The 18,247-nt window shown below is 44.5% G+C and overlaps 1 protein-coding gene across 1 annotated transcript in view; it reads right to left on the bottom strand.

The window, feature by feature from the left end:
• LOC128426415 (ankyrin-3) overlaps positions 1-18,247 on the bottom strand; it is an 88,308-nt gene that overhangs the window by 49,445 nt on the left and 20,616 nt on the right. The window contains exons 2-7 of the mRNA XM_053413268.1: positions 6,965-7,066; positions 6,586-6,684; positions 5,328-5,426; positions 3,683-3,781; positions 1,088-1,273; positions 275-298 (exon numbers count right to left, since the gene is read on the bottom strand). Of these exons, the coding sequence (XP_053269243.1) occupies positions 275-298; positions 1,088-1,273; positions 3,683-3,781; positions 5,328-5,426; positions 6,586-6,684; positions 6,965-7,066 (609 nt within the window). The remainder of the gene's footprint in view (positions 1-274; positions 299-1,087; positions 1,274-3,682; positions 3,782-5,327; positions 5,427-6,585; positions 6,685-6,964; positions 7,067-18,247) is intronic.

Here is an 18,247-nt window from a genome sequence, read left to right as displayed (position 1 = left end):
AAACACACAAAGAAAAGTCGAAAACGAAGCAGGCTTAAAAAAAACACAAGACACAGGAGGTGAAACGGCAAAAGCATTCGTGCCAGCAGACAGAAAGCTTTGGCTCTGCAATGACTGTGGGTGAGGGAAGAGGAGAGGAGGAGGAGAGGAGGAGGAGGAGGAGGAGAGGAAGAGGAAGAGGAAGAGGAGAGGAAGAGGAAGAGGAAGAGGAGAGGAGAGGAAGAGGAAGAGGAAGAGGAAGAGGAAGTGGAAGAGAAGAGAAGAAGAGATGTACCTCTGTTGTTCTATTCACCATCATCTAGAAGGGAAAAAGGAACAAGGGGAGCGGTAGGGCAAGATAAAAACGAATATAGGGAGGAAGAGGAGGAGGAGGAGAGAATGGGGTGGTTAGTGCACCACAACAAAAACACCAACATAAACACCAACAACAACATAAACAACAATGCCATGGCTGCACCAAGCTGCCGGATGAGCATGTGGGGATGAACTAATAGAAAACGTCTGGATCTGAGATTCTCCTCCATCGTCTCTGATTTCTTCTTCATTATTATCATTAATTCATTATTATCTCAGCTCATAAAAACAACCTTGTTCAATATCCGAAGAATTTTAGGTTTTTATTCGAACTCAGAGATTTAAATACGTTTTCTTGAAAGACAAAAACAAAAAGGTTCGAAATGAAACAATGTCAGAAAACGTCTATTTTAGTATTTGGGCTGAAGTATGATAGCAATTTCTTTATTTAACTAGAAAGAAGTCATAATTTTACAATAATAGTCATAATATTATGAGAACAAAATCATAAATGAGAAGAAAGTCGATATATTATGAGAAAGAAGTTGTAATATAAATGACAAACCAGTCATAATCTGAGGGAAAGGTCGGAATACTACAAGAAGTGAGTCATTATTTAAAGAGGCGAAATATTAAGAGAGTTTATAAATGAATGAAAGTGACTCAAACTCTGGTTCAGTGAATATGAGTCGTGTCCATAATTCACGAAGCTGCAAAGAACCAGAACAAAAAAATAAAGAGGATGACTTCCTGTCTGACAGCAGGTCATCATGGGAGTTGTAGTCCCGCCTACCTTGGACTCCACGTCGGCGTTGTGGTCGTTCTGGAGGAGGAGGGCGGCGGCCTTGGTGTCGTCCTTGCGGGCGGCGATGTGCAGCGCCGGGAGGCGGACCTTCCCCTTGGTGTCGTTCTCCAGCAGGAGGGAAACCACCTGGTCGTGGCCCTGCTGCAGCGCCACCGCCAGGGGAGTGAACCCGTCCTGAGAGACACACACAAACACACACAGTCACTGACTCTGTGGGACGACTGGAGTTAAGGTCAAAATTGACATGTTTTATGGTTTTCAGGTATGCATGTTGCAAAATGGCTCCACAGCGCCCCCTACCACACTTAATAAAGGGCGCATTTCACCTTCATGTATGAAATGTGGTCGGATCATGTGTTCAAAATCACACACATTGTTTAATCTGCTGCAAACGTCACATGTTTGATGTGAATCTGAGGCTGAAAACCTACAAACGCCAATATACAGTTAAAGTAATCGCGCCACCTACTGGCAACTCGAATAAAAGCCCTCCCAAAAACACACATCATGGAATATGATCAGTCCGATTTATAAAGAACTGAACATTATTTTTATCTTATCTCTGAAGACAGCTTGAGAGGCACAGCCAGCTAACATGCTAATGTTTGGCAGATATTCATCATGGTCACAGCACTGAAGGTAAAGACATTTCACTAATCTGACGTTTGATGGAAATAGTTGATATTTGCACATATTCTGTATTCCTTTATTTGAAATACACTTTTTCTTTGATGAGTCATGGATGATGATGCTGCTATTACTGCTTTGTTTCTCATTTATTACACTGCCTGTGTGCCAGCGTGTGTTTGTGTGTGTGTGTGTGTGTGTGTGTGTGTGTGTGTGTATATGTGTGTGTGTGTGTGTGTGTGTGTGTGCACAGGATGCCGACCGTCTGGATCAAACTAAGTCAGCATCATCATCACAGCCACACATCAAAGTAGAACCTCCCCAGGGACAAAGGGATGAACAGCTCACACACAAAACTGTCGACACACACACACACACACAAACAGACACACACAAATTCAAGTGCATAAATTTAGCCATTTGAAGAATTTCTAGAGTGATAAGTCGCCCGACAGCTGCTCCGCCCTCGTGTTTCATCATCTTCATCAGAGATTCAGGAGAAAACAAAACCAGTTTAACGTCCTAAAAATACCTCGACACACAACAACAGCAAACAAAGACACACACTAAGTCAATCTACAAGCTGAAGGACAAACAGTGACACAGCAAATTGTCTCAAACCTCAAAAACATCAACATAAATAAATTAATCTATCTGTAACATGTATGATTCCTTTTAACGTGACTTTAAAAACATGAATTTTAATACCAAACAGCCTGAAAAACGGAATAAAGCAGCAGAGAAAATATTGAGGACAAATGTGGATTTAACTTATTATAATGTTTTACAGTTTCCGCCTTGTGTCATCAAAATCACAATATATGGAACAACAGAAAGAACAAGAGGAAACATAAGATCCAAAAAAAACAAGGGGTTTCTAATCTATTCAGCCTCGTGTTATTCTGAAATGCAGAAATATGAATTATTCAACACCGGGAGTTTCTTCTAACATGGATATACATTCCCCCACATGAATAATTCATCCTGTCTCCCCCCGGAGGAGGAAAGAAGGAGGACGGGGAGACGAGAAGGAGGCAGACAGAGGGAGGAATGATGGAGGTGGAGAAAAATACGAGATGAGAGGAGAAGACGAGCGGGGAGGAGAGAGGAGGAGGTGAAAGGAGGAAGAGGAAGAGAAGGAGGAAGAGAAGGAGGAAGAGGAAGAGGAACAGGAAGCCATGGGGTGTTGTCAGTTGTATATTCACAAGCAGCTGCGTCATGAGACAAAAGTCACGTCGCTGAATAAAAAAACAACAGTGTAGCTTTGTTGTGACTTCCGAATTTCATTTTTAATAATAAATAATATATTTTGATAATATTTTATGTTTGATAAATAAGTGAATGTATATTTTAAATGTTTTAATGTATTTAATTATTTATTTCTACATTTATTTATTTTGAATAACACTTTTAATAGAACTAAACGTTTAATGAATCATAAATGAATGCAGAAATACATTTATTAATTAATGTAAAAATACAGAAACTGCTTTTACATTTTTTTATTTAATCAGTAATTTTCACATATATTTATTTTTATATTTAATGTTTAGTAAATATATAAATAAATATATTAACTAGGGCTAGAATACAGAAACAGAAACTTTTCCATTTCTTCCTGTGGTCGTCTGAGTTGAACCATTAGCAACACTGCCCCCTAACGATCTCCAGTGGTACTGCTCTGCTCTGTCCAGTGTGTAAACTTTCAGACGACGAGCACAAACACACACAGGATGAAGTTTATTATTTGAAACGTTGAAGGTAAATTAAACCTTCAGTCTGGATGAATAGCTGGTTGCATGAACCTATTTACCACCTGCACCACAGAGTGTAATTACAGGAGGAGGAACGAGGGGGGGGCCTGAGGGTAGTTATCAGAGGCTCGACACTGTAAACAGCAGTTAAAGTGTGTTTGTACAGTAAATGATGTGTTTGTGTGCGACAGTGTGTGTTTACCTCGGTGGCGATGCTCTGACTGGAGCCGTGGTCCAATAAGTACTGGACCACGACCATGTGGTTCTCCTGCGCCGCCATGTAGAGCGGAGTGAAGCCATTCTGGTGGAGGAGAGAAGAAACAGTCATCATCATCATCACCATCATCATCATCATCATCACCATCATCATCATGTCTGTGTTTTAAACAATGAGACTAAACAGTCTGAACTTCGACACTCGACACAGGAATAAAGAAAGTCCAGTAATTATAACTCGTCTACACCAACACGCCATAAACACACTTATCATGTGACCACTCACACACACACACACATGGCGTGCACGTGAAAAATGGAATTGCAGGAATAATATTTTTGCAGGTCGTCTCCTCCACATACAAACAGTTGTATTAATGTAAAATGCAGAATTTAACTGCACAACAGCTGTCAGCAAAGACAACAGTTTCTTCCTGGACAGGGTCATGTGACGGGAGCCTGACCAATCAGCAAAAGGTTACATGTGAGTGTCTACATCATCTGTTTCTGTGCGTCCAGACTCAAACAGGGCAAAACAGCGTTTACACGTTTAAATTCAAGTGTCAGACCTCAAGGGAACAATCTTTACATGATATGAAAAAATTCAGGGGACATTGAAACTGTCTCCTGGTGTCCAACTGCAGCTCTGTCGCTAGGCAACAGCGACGAGGGAGGGACGAGCTGGTGACGCAATTCACAGAAATCCTTCGTAGAGGAGACGTCTCACTGTCTCTGTGTCCCCTGAAGAGACACAGCTCGGACGTCCTGTACGGTTCCTGACTCTAAAGTCGAGTGTGTATGATAATCTATAACCTCATCAATATTTCTGCTTGCAGTAACGAGCTGTGTTGATCATCTGCTCGGTAGGAATATGGAATTTTTGCACTAATGTCATTAAGTATCTTGATTTTTCAGTGATGTGATTTCATTAAAGAGAATTTGCTCTATCATGATATATTGCTACGCTTGTTATTGTATTATAGCCGAGAGCTTTTCTCTCTGTCCTCCACAGCTGTATATAGACTCTCTGAGGATCATGGAGTACTGTCACCTCGGCACATACCTCACACCTGATAAGAGCGGAGATAAGAGGTGTGTGTGTGTGTGTGTGTGTGTGTGTGTGTGTGTGTGTGTGTGGCCGGCCATGAAAACAGATCTCCACAGCCACACAAATATCCCAAATCCACTTTAGCATTGAAAATGAATCTCCTCCTCCTCCTCCTCTGCTCTTTGTATTTATCTTATCGTGTCTCTCACATATTTCATTTGAAGTTCAAAGTCAGAAACTGTGATCAAGGACAAATTAAACACATCCGCATTTTTTTGACCAAATCAACGTTTCAGATATCCCAGAGCGGCGCCGCCATCTTGTGCTTCTGCTGTCATTTGGAGCCGGTGTCATTGACCACATTCAAAACATGAAAACGGTGTGTGCGTGTGTGTGTGTGCTGTTTGTGTATGTGTGCTGTTTGTGTGTGTGTGCTGTGTCAGCAACTCTGCCGTGCTGCCTGGCCCATATTCAGTAGCCAACTATCACACACACACAGCTCTCCAATTGTGAACTCAACTTTGTAGGAAATCGATGTGTGTGTGTGTTACTGTGTGTGTGTGTCTGTGTGTGTGTGTGTTACCTGAGACTGTGCATTGACGTTGGCTCCGTGAGTCACCAGCTCCTTCACCACGTCCGTCTGTCCGGCGAGAGAAGCTATGTGCAGCGCTGTGTTTCCTTTCTGCTTGAAAAACATGATAAACATCTGATTACAACGTGAACATGTTTCTGTTGTTTATATGAGTCCGATGCAGATTCAGGGTAAGTGCATTGTTAATCCCCAGAGGTCACCGTGACCTTTGACCTTTGACCACCTGAAATGGAATCAGTTCATCTTTGAGTCTAAGTGACAACTGGTCAAAATCCGTTTTTTAAAGTCGTTCTTGGGATATCAAGTTTTACAGTAATGTGACGTAGAACCTGAAACCCACACGCCTCCGGCCTCTGGCTTTCCACTGGAGTGGAGACAGAGAGAAGTTTGTAATGAGAGGAAGTTTCAGGCCCTGAGTCTGTTCCTGAGGCACCTGTTGAGTTTGTGTCAGTGAACAGCAGCTGTCGCCTCGTGGTCATTGCAGCCATTCCTGAATCTGAACAACTGAATCTCCTCCTTCTTCTCACGCTTCTAAGCTACGTTAAAAAACACCGTTAGCCTTCCTGGCTCGACATTACCCATGAGTCATTGCGCTTCAGTGTTATTCAAAGAAGTAATGGCGGCAAAAAGTGAGGCCAAAACATCAGGAGAACGTTTTTTTAAATGTTAGAACCCAACCGACACAGGTAAAGGTAAACAAGTTTAATCAACCGATTAAACCGATTTCCCTAAACATGGCTTTGTTGCTTTTAAGTGCTTAAAGCCTTATGTACTAATTTCTAGATTTAGCTATAACCCTGGCACAAGCTGGTGATGCAATAGGAAGACCACACCATCTTATTTCCATTTCTTTTAGGTTCATGAAAACCAAACGTAACAGTGCCATACATTTGGAGACAGGTTCATTTTAAAGCCTGTTTGGGGTGGAGGTGATTTACAGGCGTGGCCATGTCACTGCACATCGCTGGGTTCAGTCGCACACAATTAGATGCACCACCCAGTGCGAGTGGAAAACACCGTCACACAAACAACACAACACGTTGTTTCCTTCCACTAAATCACGCGGCTCCAGCTCGGTGCAAACACACAAACCGTTTATCTCTTTAACTGCTGCTCCGGCAGTGTGACTTTGAGAAGGAGCTGACGCAGCAAGCTCCAGTGTGTGTGTGAATTCATGCATAGGCCGGGTGAGCCAATGTGTGTGTGTGTGTCTGTGTGTGTGTGTGTGAGACTCCCGGGTGGCACAAACCTTGGTTGATGCGTCCACGTTGGCGCCCTGCTTGATGAGTTCAGCCACCACCTCCACGTGTCCCTCCTTTGAGGCCAGATGAAGAGCGTTCAGGCCGTTCTGGAGACGAGACACATTTTAAAACCAACACAAGGGGAATAATTAGATCCTGAACATTTTGACTCTCTCCCTTTAAATAGCTGAGGACGTGTTTTCTCTATCAGACTCTTACGTCAGCTGATTCTAGATCTGCACTGAAGTTTACAGACGTTAAACACAGTCATGTGTTTAAGCATTTAAACCTTTCCCAGTTATAACACTAGTTTAGATGTTGATGTCTCCTTTAAGTGACGACTGGTGTCAGATTCCTGCATCCCCCACAAAATGCATGATCTCATACCTGATTGCATATGTTGATGTCGACTCCATTCTTCAGGTAGTCCAGAGCTTTCTCCAGGTTCCCGGCCCGAGCTGATCGCAGATAACAGGCATTTACATCCGTCTGCAGGAGAAGCACAGAGAGAGAAGGTTCATCATCTCGACCTCAGCAGCACAGAACGCTGACGAGAAGGAAAACCAGGAAACATAACAACCTGCTCGTCTCTAAGAGAAAAATCCAAATCTCCTTTTTGAAAAGAAGCAAATATACGACATCTGGGAGCTTGTCCCAGGCTGTTTAATATATTTTCAGAAATAGGAAGCAAATATTTAAATGTATTTATGAGTCATTCAATCCCTGCGACGAGAGATGAGCTGAATTTAAACCCCTTGAGGTTTGTGCATTAACTAAAACAACAACGGGATCAGGCTGCATGAGGAACACAGTAATTTGCAGTCAACCTGCAGACATCAAGCTGAGCTCAGGGAAGTCAACACGCCGCGTGTGCACATGTTTAGAGGAAAGTGTGTGAGGACTTCAGGGTGCGGCCGGGCGTACGACTGTGTGATGTGTGGATGTTGAAGCTGCCTGAAGACACACGGGAGAGACAGACATGCAGGAGTCAGTGTGTGTCTCTGATTTCATGATTGCAGTGCAGTGCTACAGGCCACCACACCCAGTCAGAGAGGGCACAGGATGGGAACTCTCCAGTTACACTGTGCTGCTGGTAACCTGCAAGATCCTCTAGCAAGTGCACACACACACACACACACACACACACAGACACACAAGGCAGTGCACAGTCTGTAACAGGACGACAGTGTCATATCAGAGGTCGCTTGGTTTCAGCTTTGCATCCGTGCTCCTTCATAAACCAGCTGCTTGTTTGTTGCAGGACACTGAACAAACATTAACCTCGTGAAATATGTCACAAGCTGATTCACAGAGTTACAACAACGAGCATCACTCAAGAACACACAGGATGAAACACCCGAAACAGGGAAGGAACAAAAGAGGTGGTTTAATTTAAGTCTATTACTTAAGGTCACTTGTACAGTTCCAGAAAGAAAAGCTACAACCAGCATCACCACAGCCTGAACCACCAGCCCAGTCCCAACAGGCCAGTTCAGAACTGAACCTGCAGGAGTTAAGCTACATTTCAAACAAATTATCTGAAACATTCTGGAAACAGAAAGTGAGTTCATATAATAATAAGAGAGAGAATGATGATAATCTACCTTAACGTCCCCTCATAATCAATCTATGATAACTGATTTCCATCATATAAGGAAACTGCAAACTTTAAAAGAAAAAGAAAGCAAAGAAAAATGAATAATCTGTTTTTTAAAGGGTTAAAATGTATGCTTATGAGCCTGAGATTGTGATAGTTGTGTATTTATTGTATATGTCCTGAGCATCTGAACTGCAAGTGATTATTTTTTGTTTGTCATTTAATTTTTCCGTCCTAAACTGTTCAAGATCCTCGTCTGAATTTTATTATGTCATCTCAATAATCTTCTTATGATGTCGTGGTCGTGCCCACTGCTCCATGATCTGTGTGATCGTAGACAGATTGTCGGCCAAAGCTGATCGCTGAGCTCACTTCCCCACACAGTGAATGGATGTTATCGCAGTTCATCATCACACACACAGACACACACACACACACACACACACACACACACACAGACACATACAGACACACACACACACAGTATGTTTTGGGTGTCAGCATCCAGTCAGTGGTGCGGAGACGAGGGGGCTTACTGACTGTCAGACTGGGATCATGACATCACACACACAAGTTCATTAAATCACTGATAATGTGAGTATTTCACAAAATAAAGGCAAAATAATCATATTTATAATCATTATTACTGGTACTATCATTATTATTGTAGGTAACACTTTTCTTTAGCTTCCTTTATTAGTATCTATATAGAAATACAGCGGTTGTAAAGAGGTAGAGGTGTAAGAAGATAACTGTAAATCCTCCTGTGGATGAAAATGAAGGAAGCTGCTCTATATTGAATGATAATGATCTTGTTCAGGTGAAGATAATCAGAGAGGCTGTTTACATGGCAGCATCTGATTCAGACTATCGGCTTCATCAGGTTAATATCAGATTATTGGTGTGTATGTAAACGTTGTCAGTCAAAAGACAAACACACAACATGATGTTCTGACAGAAACTCCAAACACGTAACCTGACAGTGAAATGACATGAACCTCAAACTTCTACATCTCTACTGGTTTCAGGTGAGAACAAGAACAAGAGACTCTCGTTCAGAAGTTTCAACAAAAGACTGAGGAAAGAAAAACTGAGTGAAACACGTTTGAGGAAAGAGATCAAGATACACAGGAGCTGTTGACTATCAATAGACAGCACAGTGCATGTATGTATATATATAAACCACATGATCCTATGGAAGCCATTCCACGACTGAATTAGAACCAGTTTGAATGTCTTCTATTCAATTGGATGCTCGAGCTGTGTCCCACCTCTCGTATCGTTCATAACACTGTGAACAACCTCTGGAAGTTTGAAGTCAACTCTTCAGTGTCAAGAAAAGTTGCATGAAATAATATTAAATCAAAGTTTGGTCAAATTATAAAAGATAATCTCATATGAGGTGAATATACTGTTTTGCTATAAAATGACATAAAAAATCATATGAATGATAAGAAACCACAAATATTAGAAATATAAACAATAAAGTCACAGACATCCATTCACACACAGTCATATCATCGTATATCATCCTCAGAGGCATGTTGACCGGACCAGCCGGGGATCGAACCGCAGGCCAGAAGGTTCTGACTTTTATAATTGTATTTTCTGTTGTATTCAGGCCAATGTGACACAAAAACCTAAGTTAGTTCCATAAAATGCTCAAAACTCATGTTGAGGTAAGCATGTCAAGTCTTAAACTTCTGTTTCCGTGTCCAGATCCGAGCTGAAGACGTTAATCTGAAACAGTGAACGATGATAAATCCTTCAAACGTGTTCCATCTTAAAGTTTTAATGTCTGCAAAACTGATTTTATCTCCTGTAATCTGTTAAATTGTGTGTTTATTGAAAGAAGATGGTTTAATAACAGATTAGCACGGAAAGTGTTGGATATACAGGATTTGAATCACCTCCTCCACGGAGCTAATGTTTCAGTCTGTTAGTCAGAAGGATTAATCACTAACTCCTGGACAGATAACTTGGTGAAGGACGGTTTGGGTCGGGGGGGAACACATTATGTATCACATCCAGGATTTTCTTTACCTTTTGCAGAACACTGTGTTTTTTGGACATATTGAAATTCGGTGCAGCTTGAATGACTTCTAAGGGACAGTGAGTGGAGGTGTGAGCTCGACTGAGTGACATTCCTGTTTTAAAATAGATTTTCCTACAGAATGAACTCATGCTCTCGAAAAACTCCGGATTCAAACCTCGGATCTTCTTCAACCTCAGAGAGAACTCACTGGTCACAGCAGAGACTTGTCAAGTGAAACTTTATTTATCCGGGAGAGAAATGCAAAGAATGGAACAGTCGCTCTGTCTCCACGACTCGCAGCCTCACACTCATTCAGTTACACACATTCCGACAGAGGAGCTGCCCCCAGCCGACTGCACCGGGGGGGGGCAGAGACCGTGACATGACACCACACGTCCATTCAATGCAACACTCTTTAAAATCTGATTATATATTAACACCTCTGTACGTTAAATTCACATCTTTCCAAAGAGCCACTTCAGCTGTGATGTCACAACACAGGCTGCAGACGCTGTGTCACATATCAACCACGTTCAGGACACTTCAGAAATCAGCTGATTTAAAACACGTCTGCTTCTTCTCACATCTCCTCCTCTTCTCTTTCTCTGGAGTTCTCTCCTTTTTTGCTCTTTCTTTCATTCTCCTTTTTTAGTGGAACCACACAGAGCATGCGCTGCAGTCCAAGGTCAGGTGCTCCCATTCACACGGCTGCAACATGGAACTGGGGCCACAGCAAAGTGCACAGGCTCCAGTTCCTGTACATAATACACAACAGGAGGTAAAGATGTATAACAACAGTGAGCCAGGACACACACACACACACACACACACACACACTGTGTATAAACACGCACACTGCAGCAGAGTGGTGCAGCAGAGTTGCAACAGCCAGCCGTCCCATCCACGACCCCCCCCACACACAGCCTCTAACCGGTCCCACAACATGTCCCGTCTCCGGACCCATGACCGCCGCACACGCCACCATCAGCCGAGCACCTCTGAGTCCGGTTAGAGGTGATGCAGAGCCGGGAGGGGGGGGGGGGGGGGGGGGTGGAGGTGAGCGTGCCGACAGCCGGCGTCATCTCTAAAGTGCAGCGAGGACTTACTTCTGCCAGATAGTCCGCTGCCTCCTCCACGGCCATGTTTCCCTCGGCCCGCAGCTCAGAGTGTGAAACCCGAGCACTCAATCACTGGGGCAGCTCGAGCCTTAGCCTGCGAGCCAGGCAGGCAGGGAGGGATGGGGGGGCAAGGGAGGAGAGGGGGGGAGGGACGGTCTGTGTGAAAGGGAGGGTGAGGGAGAGGCTGAGAGTGAAAGGCTATGTGTGTGTGTGTGTGTGTGTGAGAGAGAGAGGGGGGGAGAGAGAGAGGGAGATAGGGGCATTATGTCACGGCTAAAAATACCTGGCTCAGAGTGAGACAGTCCAGAGCATGGAGGAGTAGGAGGAGGAGGTGGAGGAGGTGGAGGAGGAGGAGGGAAGAGGAAGGGGGAGGAGGGGGGAGGCAGACGAGTTCCGGTGTTAATCTCAAACCAACTCTCACCGGAACAACACCGGGTCAGACGCTGCCCTGAGTGTCAGTCGGCCAGCAGAGGAGGAAAATGAAAACATGAAACTTTTTACCAACTTTCCACTAACTTTACAGATTCATAACAAACAGCCGACAGCTCTAATATCGCACAATGTTTACTTTATTTTTACATATAAATGTAAGAACAGACGAAAAGACGATGCACCTGATGACCCAGACCAATGAGCTGAGGGTGGAGATGGCTTTGAGGGCCTGAGGGTCTACACCCAGTCCTCCTCCTTCTCTGTTGGTTCAGATTTACAAGATGAATCTGGGAAGTTTTACACTTTTCCTCCCTCTAATATAAGCAAAATCACCAGATAGGCACTTTGACCTCTGACCTGAGTAAAGTGCAGCTCCAGTAAAAGCACTTTTAAGAGTTTATTATAAATCTGTTCTCAGGCAGGGAGGATCTTGAGGTTTCACTTCACACGTGCACGACCCAGTGAGAGATTCTCCATTCCAGAGAAACTCCAGAACTCAGTGCACGTCACAAATGGGAGAAGTTCACCACCACCAACAAAGATCAGGACACGGTCGATTCAAACTGGGCCAGGCTGTGCTACTGGTTCCCAGTGGAAGGGCTCGACTATTCCCTGGAAACCAAGATCCAGAAGATCAGATCAGCAGATGAATAGAAGAAGAGTCACAACCAGAATTTAAGGTCCATGAAACAGGCAGGACCAGCGGATGATATTCTAGAGTTTTTCTCTGACCGTATGATCCTGCAGAGGAATGTTTGATGTGTCTCACTCATAATTTAATGCTTTTATCAAGCTGGCAGCTGATACAAAAAATATGACTCAAAAGATAGTAGGTCTGCAACTGACAACAACGATTTATTGATTATCAAACACGACCGCAGATTATTTATCTGTTGGTCAACAAATCCTTTAAGTGCTTCGGCTGGAGAGGAGCTGGAGAGGAGGTGGAGAGGAGCTGGAGAGGAGGTGGAGAAGAGGTAGAGAGGAGGTAGAGAGGAGCTGGAGAGGAGGTAGAGAGGAGGTGGAGAGGAGGTGGAGAGGAGGTAGAGAGGAGGTGGAGAGGAGGTAGAGAGGAGGTGGAGAGGAGGTAGAGAGGAGGTGGAGAGGAGGTGGAGAAGAGGTAGAGAGGAGGTGGAGAGGAGGTGGAGAGGAGGTAGAGAGGAGGTGGAGAGGAGGTAGAGAGGAGGTGGAGAGGAGGTGGAGAGGAGGTAGAGAGGAGGTAGAGAGGAGGTAGAGAGGAGCTGGAGAGGAGGTGGAGAGGAGGTGGAGAGGAGGTGGAGAGAAGGTGGAGAGGAGGTGGAGAGGAGGTAGAGAGGAGGTAGAGAGGAGGTAGAGAGGAGGTAGAGAGGAGCTGGAGAGGAGGTGGAGAGGAGGTGGAGAGGAGGTGGAGAGAAGGTGGAGAGGAGGTAGAGAGGAGCTGGAGAGGAGGTGGAGAGGAGGTAGAGAGGAGGTAGAGAGGAGGTGGAGAGGAGGTGGAGAGGAGGTAGAGAGGAGGTAGAGAGGAGGTGGAGAGGAGGTGGAGAGGAGCTGGAGAGGAGGTAGAGAGGAGCTGGAGAGGAGGTGGAGAGGAGGTAGAGAGGAGCTGGAGAGGAGGTAGAGAGGAGCTGGAGAGGAGGTGGAGAGGAGGTAGAGAGGAGGTGGAGAGGAGGTGGAGAGGAGGTAGAGAGGAGGTAGAGAGGAGGTGGAGAGGAGGTGGAGAGGAATGTGCCTCGTCTTTCACCGCAGGTACGCGTAGAGGAAACTGCATAGGAGTTAACCATGCAATGCACACAATGGTGTGTCACACACACACACACACACACACACACACACACACACACACACACACACACAGACACACACACACACACACACACAGACACACACACACACACACACAGACACACACACAGACACACACACGTTTAATGATCCGTCTTCTGTGTTTTATGACGTCTGTGAACGGAGGGAGACGAGAAGGGGTTGTTGCTATGGCAACCAAAGCTCCTAAATTCTCAGGGTGGGCTGGGATGGATGTATGGAAGCTTCTAGTGTGTGTGTGTGTGCGTGTGCGTGTGTGTGTGTGTGTTTTTTAAAGTGTGTATGTACTCGTTTTTGTCTTCCAGTATTAACCCTGGCTTGGTCGGGACCAGTTGACCTCACTGGGACCGGAGCTCAGTCCTGATGAAGCTAATCGACAGTTCTGAGCTGCTGGTTAACGTCAGAGGTCAGATGGGAACTGTGGTTAACGTTAGGGTCACGCGTGAACTGGTCCACGTTAACGTTAGAGATATGAATGGAAGTCAAAGCAAAGTCCTGACCCTCACCCTGGAACCCTAAAAACCTCAAACCCTAAAATCAAGTCTGAACCCTCAAACAAGCCTCTGAATATGTGAGAACCAGAGAACATGTCCTCACAAGGATGGTATTGAACCAGAATTGGCTTCATAACTATAGATAGACTCACACACACACACACACACACACACACACACACACATACACACAGACACACACTCACTCAAAGACACACACACACTGTTCACTGTCCTCTATCAGTCCCTAGTGGTCCCTCGGTAGTACTACATCAACTGCAGCAGGCGACAGAAGCATTTGTCCTCACATGTAAAAAACACCAGGAAACGTCTCGTCACTGTTTGTTATAAAGAAAAGTGATGACAGAGGAAAGTAGAGGAAACTCATTATCATTGTTGTTATTAATATTTAATCAAGAGTTTTCATAAGAACAGCTGAAGCTTAATTTATTGTGTTTTGTTATGTTATCAACAGAGAATGTGACTAAAGCAACATATGTGTATGTGTGTGTGTGTGTGTATGTATGTGTGTGTGTGTGTGTGTCTGTCTATGTGTTCTGGGGTTGTGTGTGTGTATTGTCCTGCCCCTGACAAGCTGTTGTCGAGTGCTGCCATCTGATTGGCCGCTCGGCTACTGCAGTCTCAGTGTTTTCACAGCACTTGAGCTACAGATGGAGGAGGATAAAAAAACAAAACACACACACACACACACAGGGCACAAACTCCTCTTCACCTCCTTCTCCTCTGTCGTTCATTTCACATTCCGTCACAGCTGAAAGAGACAGAATCACAGATCAGAGATTCAGCCTCGTGTGTGTTTCTGAGTCGTCCTCGCTCCTCCCTGGATGACGGCAGCTGACGTCGCTGCTGTGTGTTGCTGTAAGGTTGTGCACTCGTCTATGTGTGAGTGTGTGTGTTTGTGGTGTCTGGTAAGCAGGTTGACACACTGCCCCGCCCACAGAGGAAACAGAAACACCCACAGAGGGAAGGTGGACGCCCTGTCCGCTCCGTCTCTGCTGCATACCAGTGTCCAAATTCTAGAAAAGACAAAGTGGAGACAGACGTAGGACGAGGACGGAATCCAGCAGCTTCTGTGCAGCTGCTCTGTTAATCTGCTCTGACAGCGAGGAGAGCTGCTCATGAATAAATTAACATCTGCCCGAGACCAAAAGCCCACACGGTGCACTAACAGGGACGTGCACTGCAGTGAGTGTGTGGTGCATGTGACCGATGGACGACAGGACAGCTCCTGTAAAGTGAAGCCAAAGCGTCTCTATCGCGACCTGGTGGCCGGCGGCAGTAGGTGCCACAGACCCTCCTCCTCCTCCATGTTAGTAGATGGGACATGAGCTGGTGAAGTAAACCTCAAAGCAAAAGTTTCCAGAGATGTTTTCTGTCTTTATTTATGTGTTATTTGAGTTTTTCCCACTGCTGTATTTAAAGGTTCAGTGTGTAGAATGTAGTGACATCTGGTGGTGAAGTGTGATGTTGCAGCTGAACACCCCTCATCTCCCCCCTCCCCTTCCAAACATGAAGGAGAACCAGTCAGTCTGGGCTACTGTAAAAAAACATGGTGGCCTCCCGTAAAGAGGAACTGCTCCTGATGTAAATATAGATCAATAACTAATATCCATGAAACTAGTTTGATGCAGCTTCTTGATACGTTTCAAAATACTAAGAGTTTTAACTGAAGCTGACATATGTCCTTGATTATAAACTGCAGGAACATTTTCTTATTTGCATTTAGAAACTTGGGATTCAGGTGTTACACACTTGTATTATTGTAGAGTCTCTTTATCCCTATAGTGGCTGATGAGGGGGTGAATAGACACTCACACACATATAGATATATATAGAGAGAGAGAGAGAGAGAGTGGGAGGGAGGGCGAGTAGGGAATTGTGTAAATGAGGACAGTGTTTTTTGGCTCAAACCAAATACTGTTTGAATCCCCTGAGGTCTCTGTGACTCGTGGGCTGAACCGAATTGAAACAAACCCTTAAAACCTCCCGACGCGAGGCAGAGGATCCAGCTCTGGCTCATCATGAAGGGAATAAAAACCACACAGCCATACCCATTATGACCAGTGCAGCCAAGTGATTTAGTTGGCAGGAATGAGACAACATGTGGAAATCCAGTGATAAATTATTCCCAGCATCACAAACTCTGCAGAACATCTCTGCAGCGTATATTTCATGCAGCTCCGCGGGGGAGAAGGCCTGGGGAAGATTTGCAGGCTCAGAAATGAGGCTGGTGATGGTTTTATGGGAATGAATGGGAGGATGTGTTGGATCCTAGAGGCTCTGCCCGGCGCCGGCTGGTCATCTATCACCAGGGAAGCAGGTCGGACGCACAGACAGGTATTCACCCCCCCTCAAGAGATTTACATCCTGAGGATAATTCACCTCAAAACGCAGGAAACTGAAGCACATGGAGCAAACACACAGAGCTGATACACACATTTTGACATTTAGCATGACTTAAACTCTCAGAGGACATAAACATGTCTCAGGGCTCATGTCCATCCTGAAGAAGGATCTGCTTTGAAATCAACTAGAGGAGCACTGGAAGCACAAACCTCCATCAGGGCCGACAGACCAGTAGCTTATACAGGTATTGAGATCAAATAAATCAAGATATAATCCGTCAACTCATCAGGAGCCTGAGGTCGTCTGACACACGTCTGCTCTCGGTCCCAAGAGTCAAAACTAAACATGGAGAAGCAGCATTCACTTGCTTTGCTCCACATGTGGAACAAGCATCTAGAGAATCTTAATTATGTTTAATTTAATGATGAGAACGTTCCTGTTTGCATCTGCCTTTTTATTAAATTAAATAATCACTCCTTTCTTACACATTGCTGATTATTTCACTCTTTTAATTTGCTTTGTTTTTATTTGTTCTCGATGTAACTCTTAATTTCTTTTTAAATGCTTAAATGTCTTGTGTTGCTTTAACAATTGGTCATGATCCTGTTTATGTTTAATATTTTAAAGCACTTTGAGTTGCCTCGTTGTTAAAATGTGCTAAAACTAATAAACTTGCTTTGCCTGATTTGATTCGTAAAGGCTCTCTGATTTATTTCTTGACAATTTGAAATGATTTGAAAATTGACCCATTATGCAAAATGTAAAAACACATTGTAAGAGTATTATAAACAGTGGCCTCGTTTCTGGTGCTGTTATGATTTTTTATCTGCAGTGAAAACCCCTTCTCGCTCTCTGACATGTTTACTGTATCATCTGAGACTTTCTGGCATCTGTTTACGACTCCTACAATTTAACAGGAACAACAATGAGCTCCTCGACACGTGAGCACGACTCAGTTGTGTCTCTTCAATAAGAAGAGGAGGTAACTTAAGCCTCGAGTCGGTGGAACGTCTTCTGTCTCCGGGAGCAGTCGCCGAACGCTACGAGAGATTAAGAGCTTACTGCTGTTAGGGAAACGCCCACAGCTGCTTCCGGAGCAGAGCATGAAATATAGAATAACTGCTATCGAGGACGAGCACTGCAGCACGAGCAACCTCCTCAGAGTTTGGTCTGGAGGTTCTCCGGAGTTCAGCTTCCACACATGAACAACACAGCAGGAGATTCTCCGCTCAGGACAACTCAGAAATCAAACCTGCCACAAAAGAACTAGAGCTGCAAGGGCAACAAATCAATCATCATCAATAAATCAAAACTGCTTCAAGCATTTGTCAGAGGTTAAAAAGCATCTCATATGTCCTTCACTCAGAAAAATGAGTCTTCACACGCAAGAGAAATAATAATGTGACATTTATGGTGATAATTACTGATGATAAATATTTATCTTGATATCATTTTGGGGCATTTTGCTCAGTCACAGGGAAAAAATCGATGCTTGGCTAATTTACTAGACTCTGAGCGAGCAAAACACGAGAAGGGTTCAGTGGAATGGGAAGACAGGGTGTGAGTGTGAGTGTGTGTATGTGTGTGTGTGTGTGTGTGTGTGTGTGTGTGTGTGTGTGTGTGTGTGTGTAGTGTGTGTGTAAATGACTGGTGTGTCCCAGTTCTCGGTGTTGATCTTCCACTGCGGAGGAGGAGAGAGAGGGGAGCTGCGGGGGAAGAGGAGGATAAAAAGCAGAACTAACAACATCCTCATCTCCTCCATCTCTGTCTCTCTCTCTCCATCTCCCTCTCTCTAGTTCCCTCCTCTTTTCCTGACACTCGTCCCCC

The sequence above is a fragment of the Pleuronectes platessa genome, chromosome 21 (genome assembly GCF_947347685.1).
Source record: "Pleuronectes platessa chromosome 21, fPlePla1.1, whole genome shotgun sequence".
NCBI classification, from domain to species: domain Eukaryota; kingdom Metazoa; phylum Chordata; class Actinopteri; order Pleuronectiformes; family Pleuronectidae; genus Pleuronectes; species Pleuronectes platessa.
Note: the sequence above shows the minus strand (reverse complement) of the source record. Positions and strands in the feature narration are given on the sequence as shown.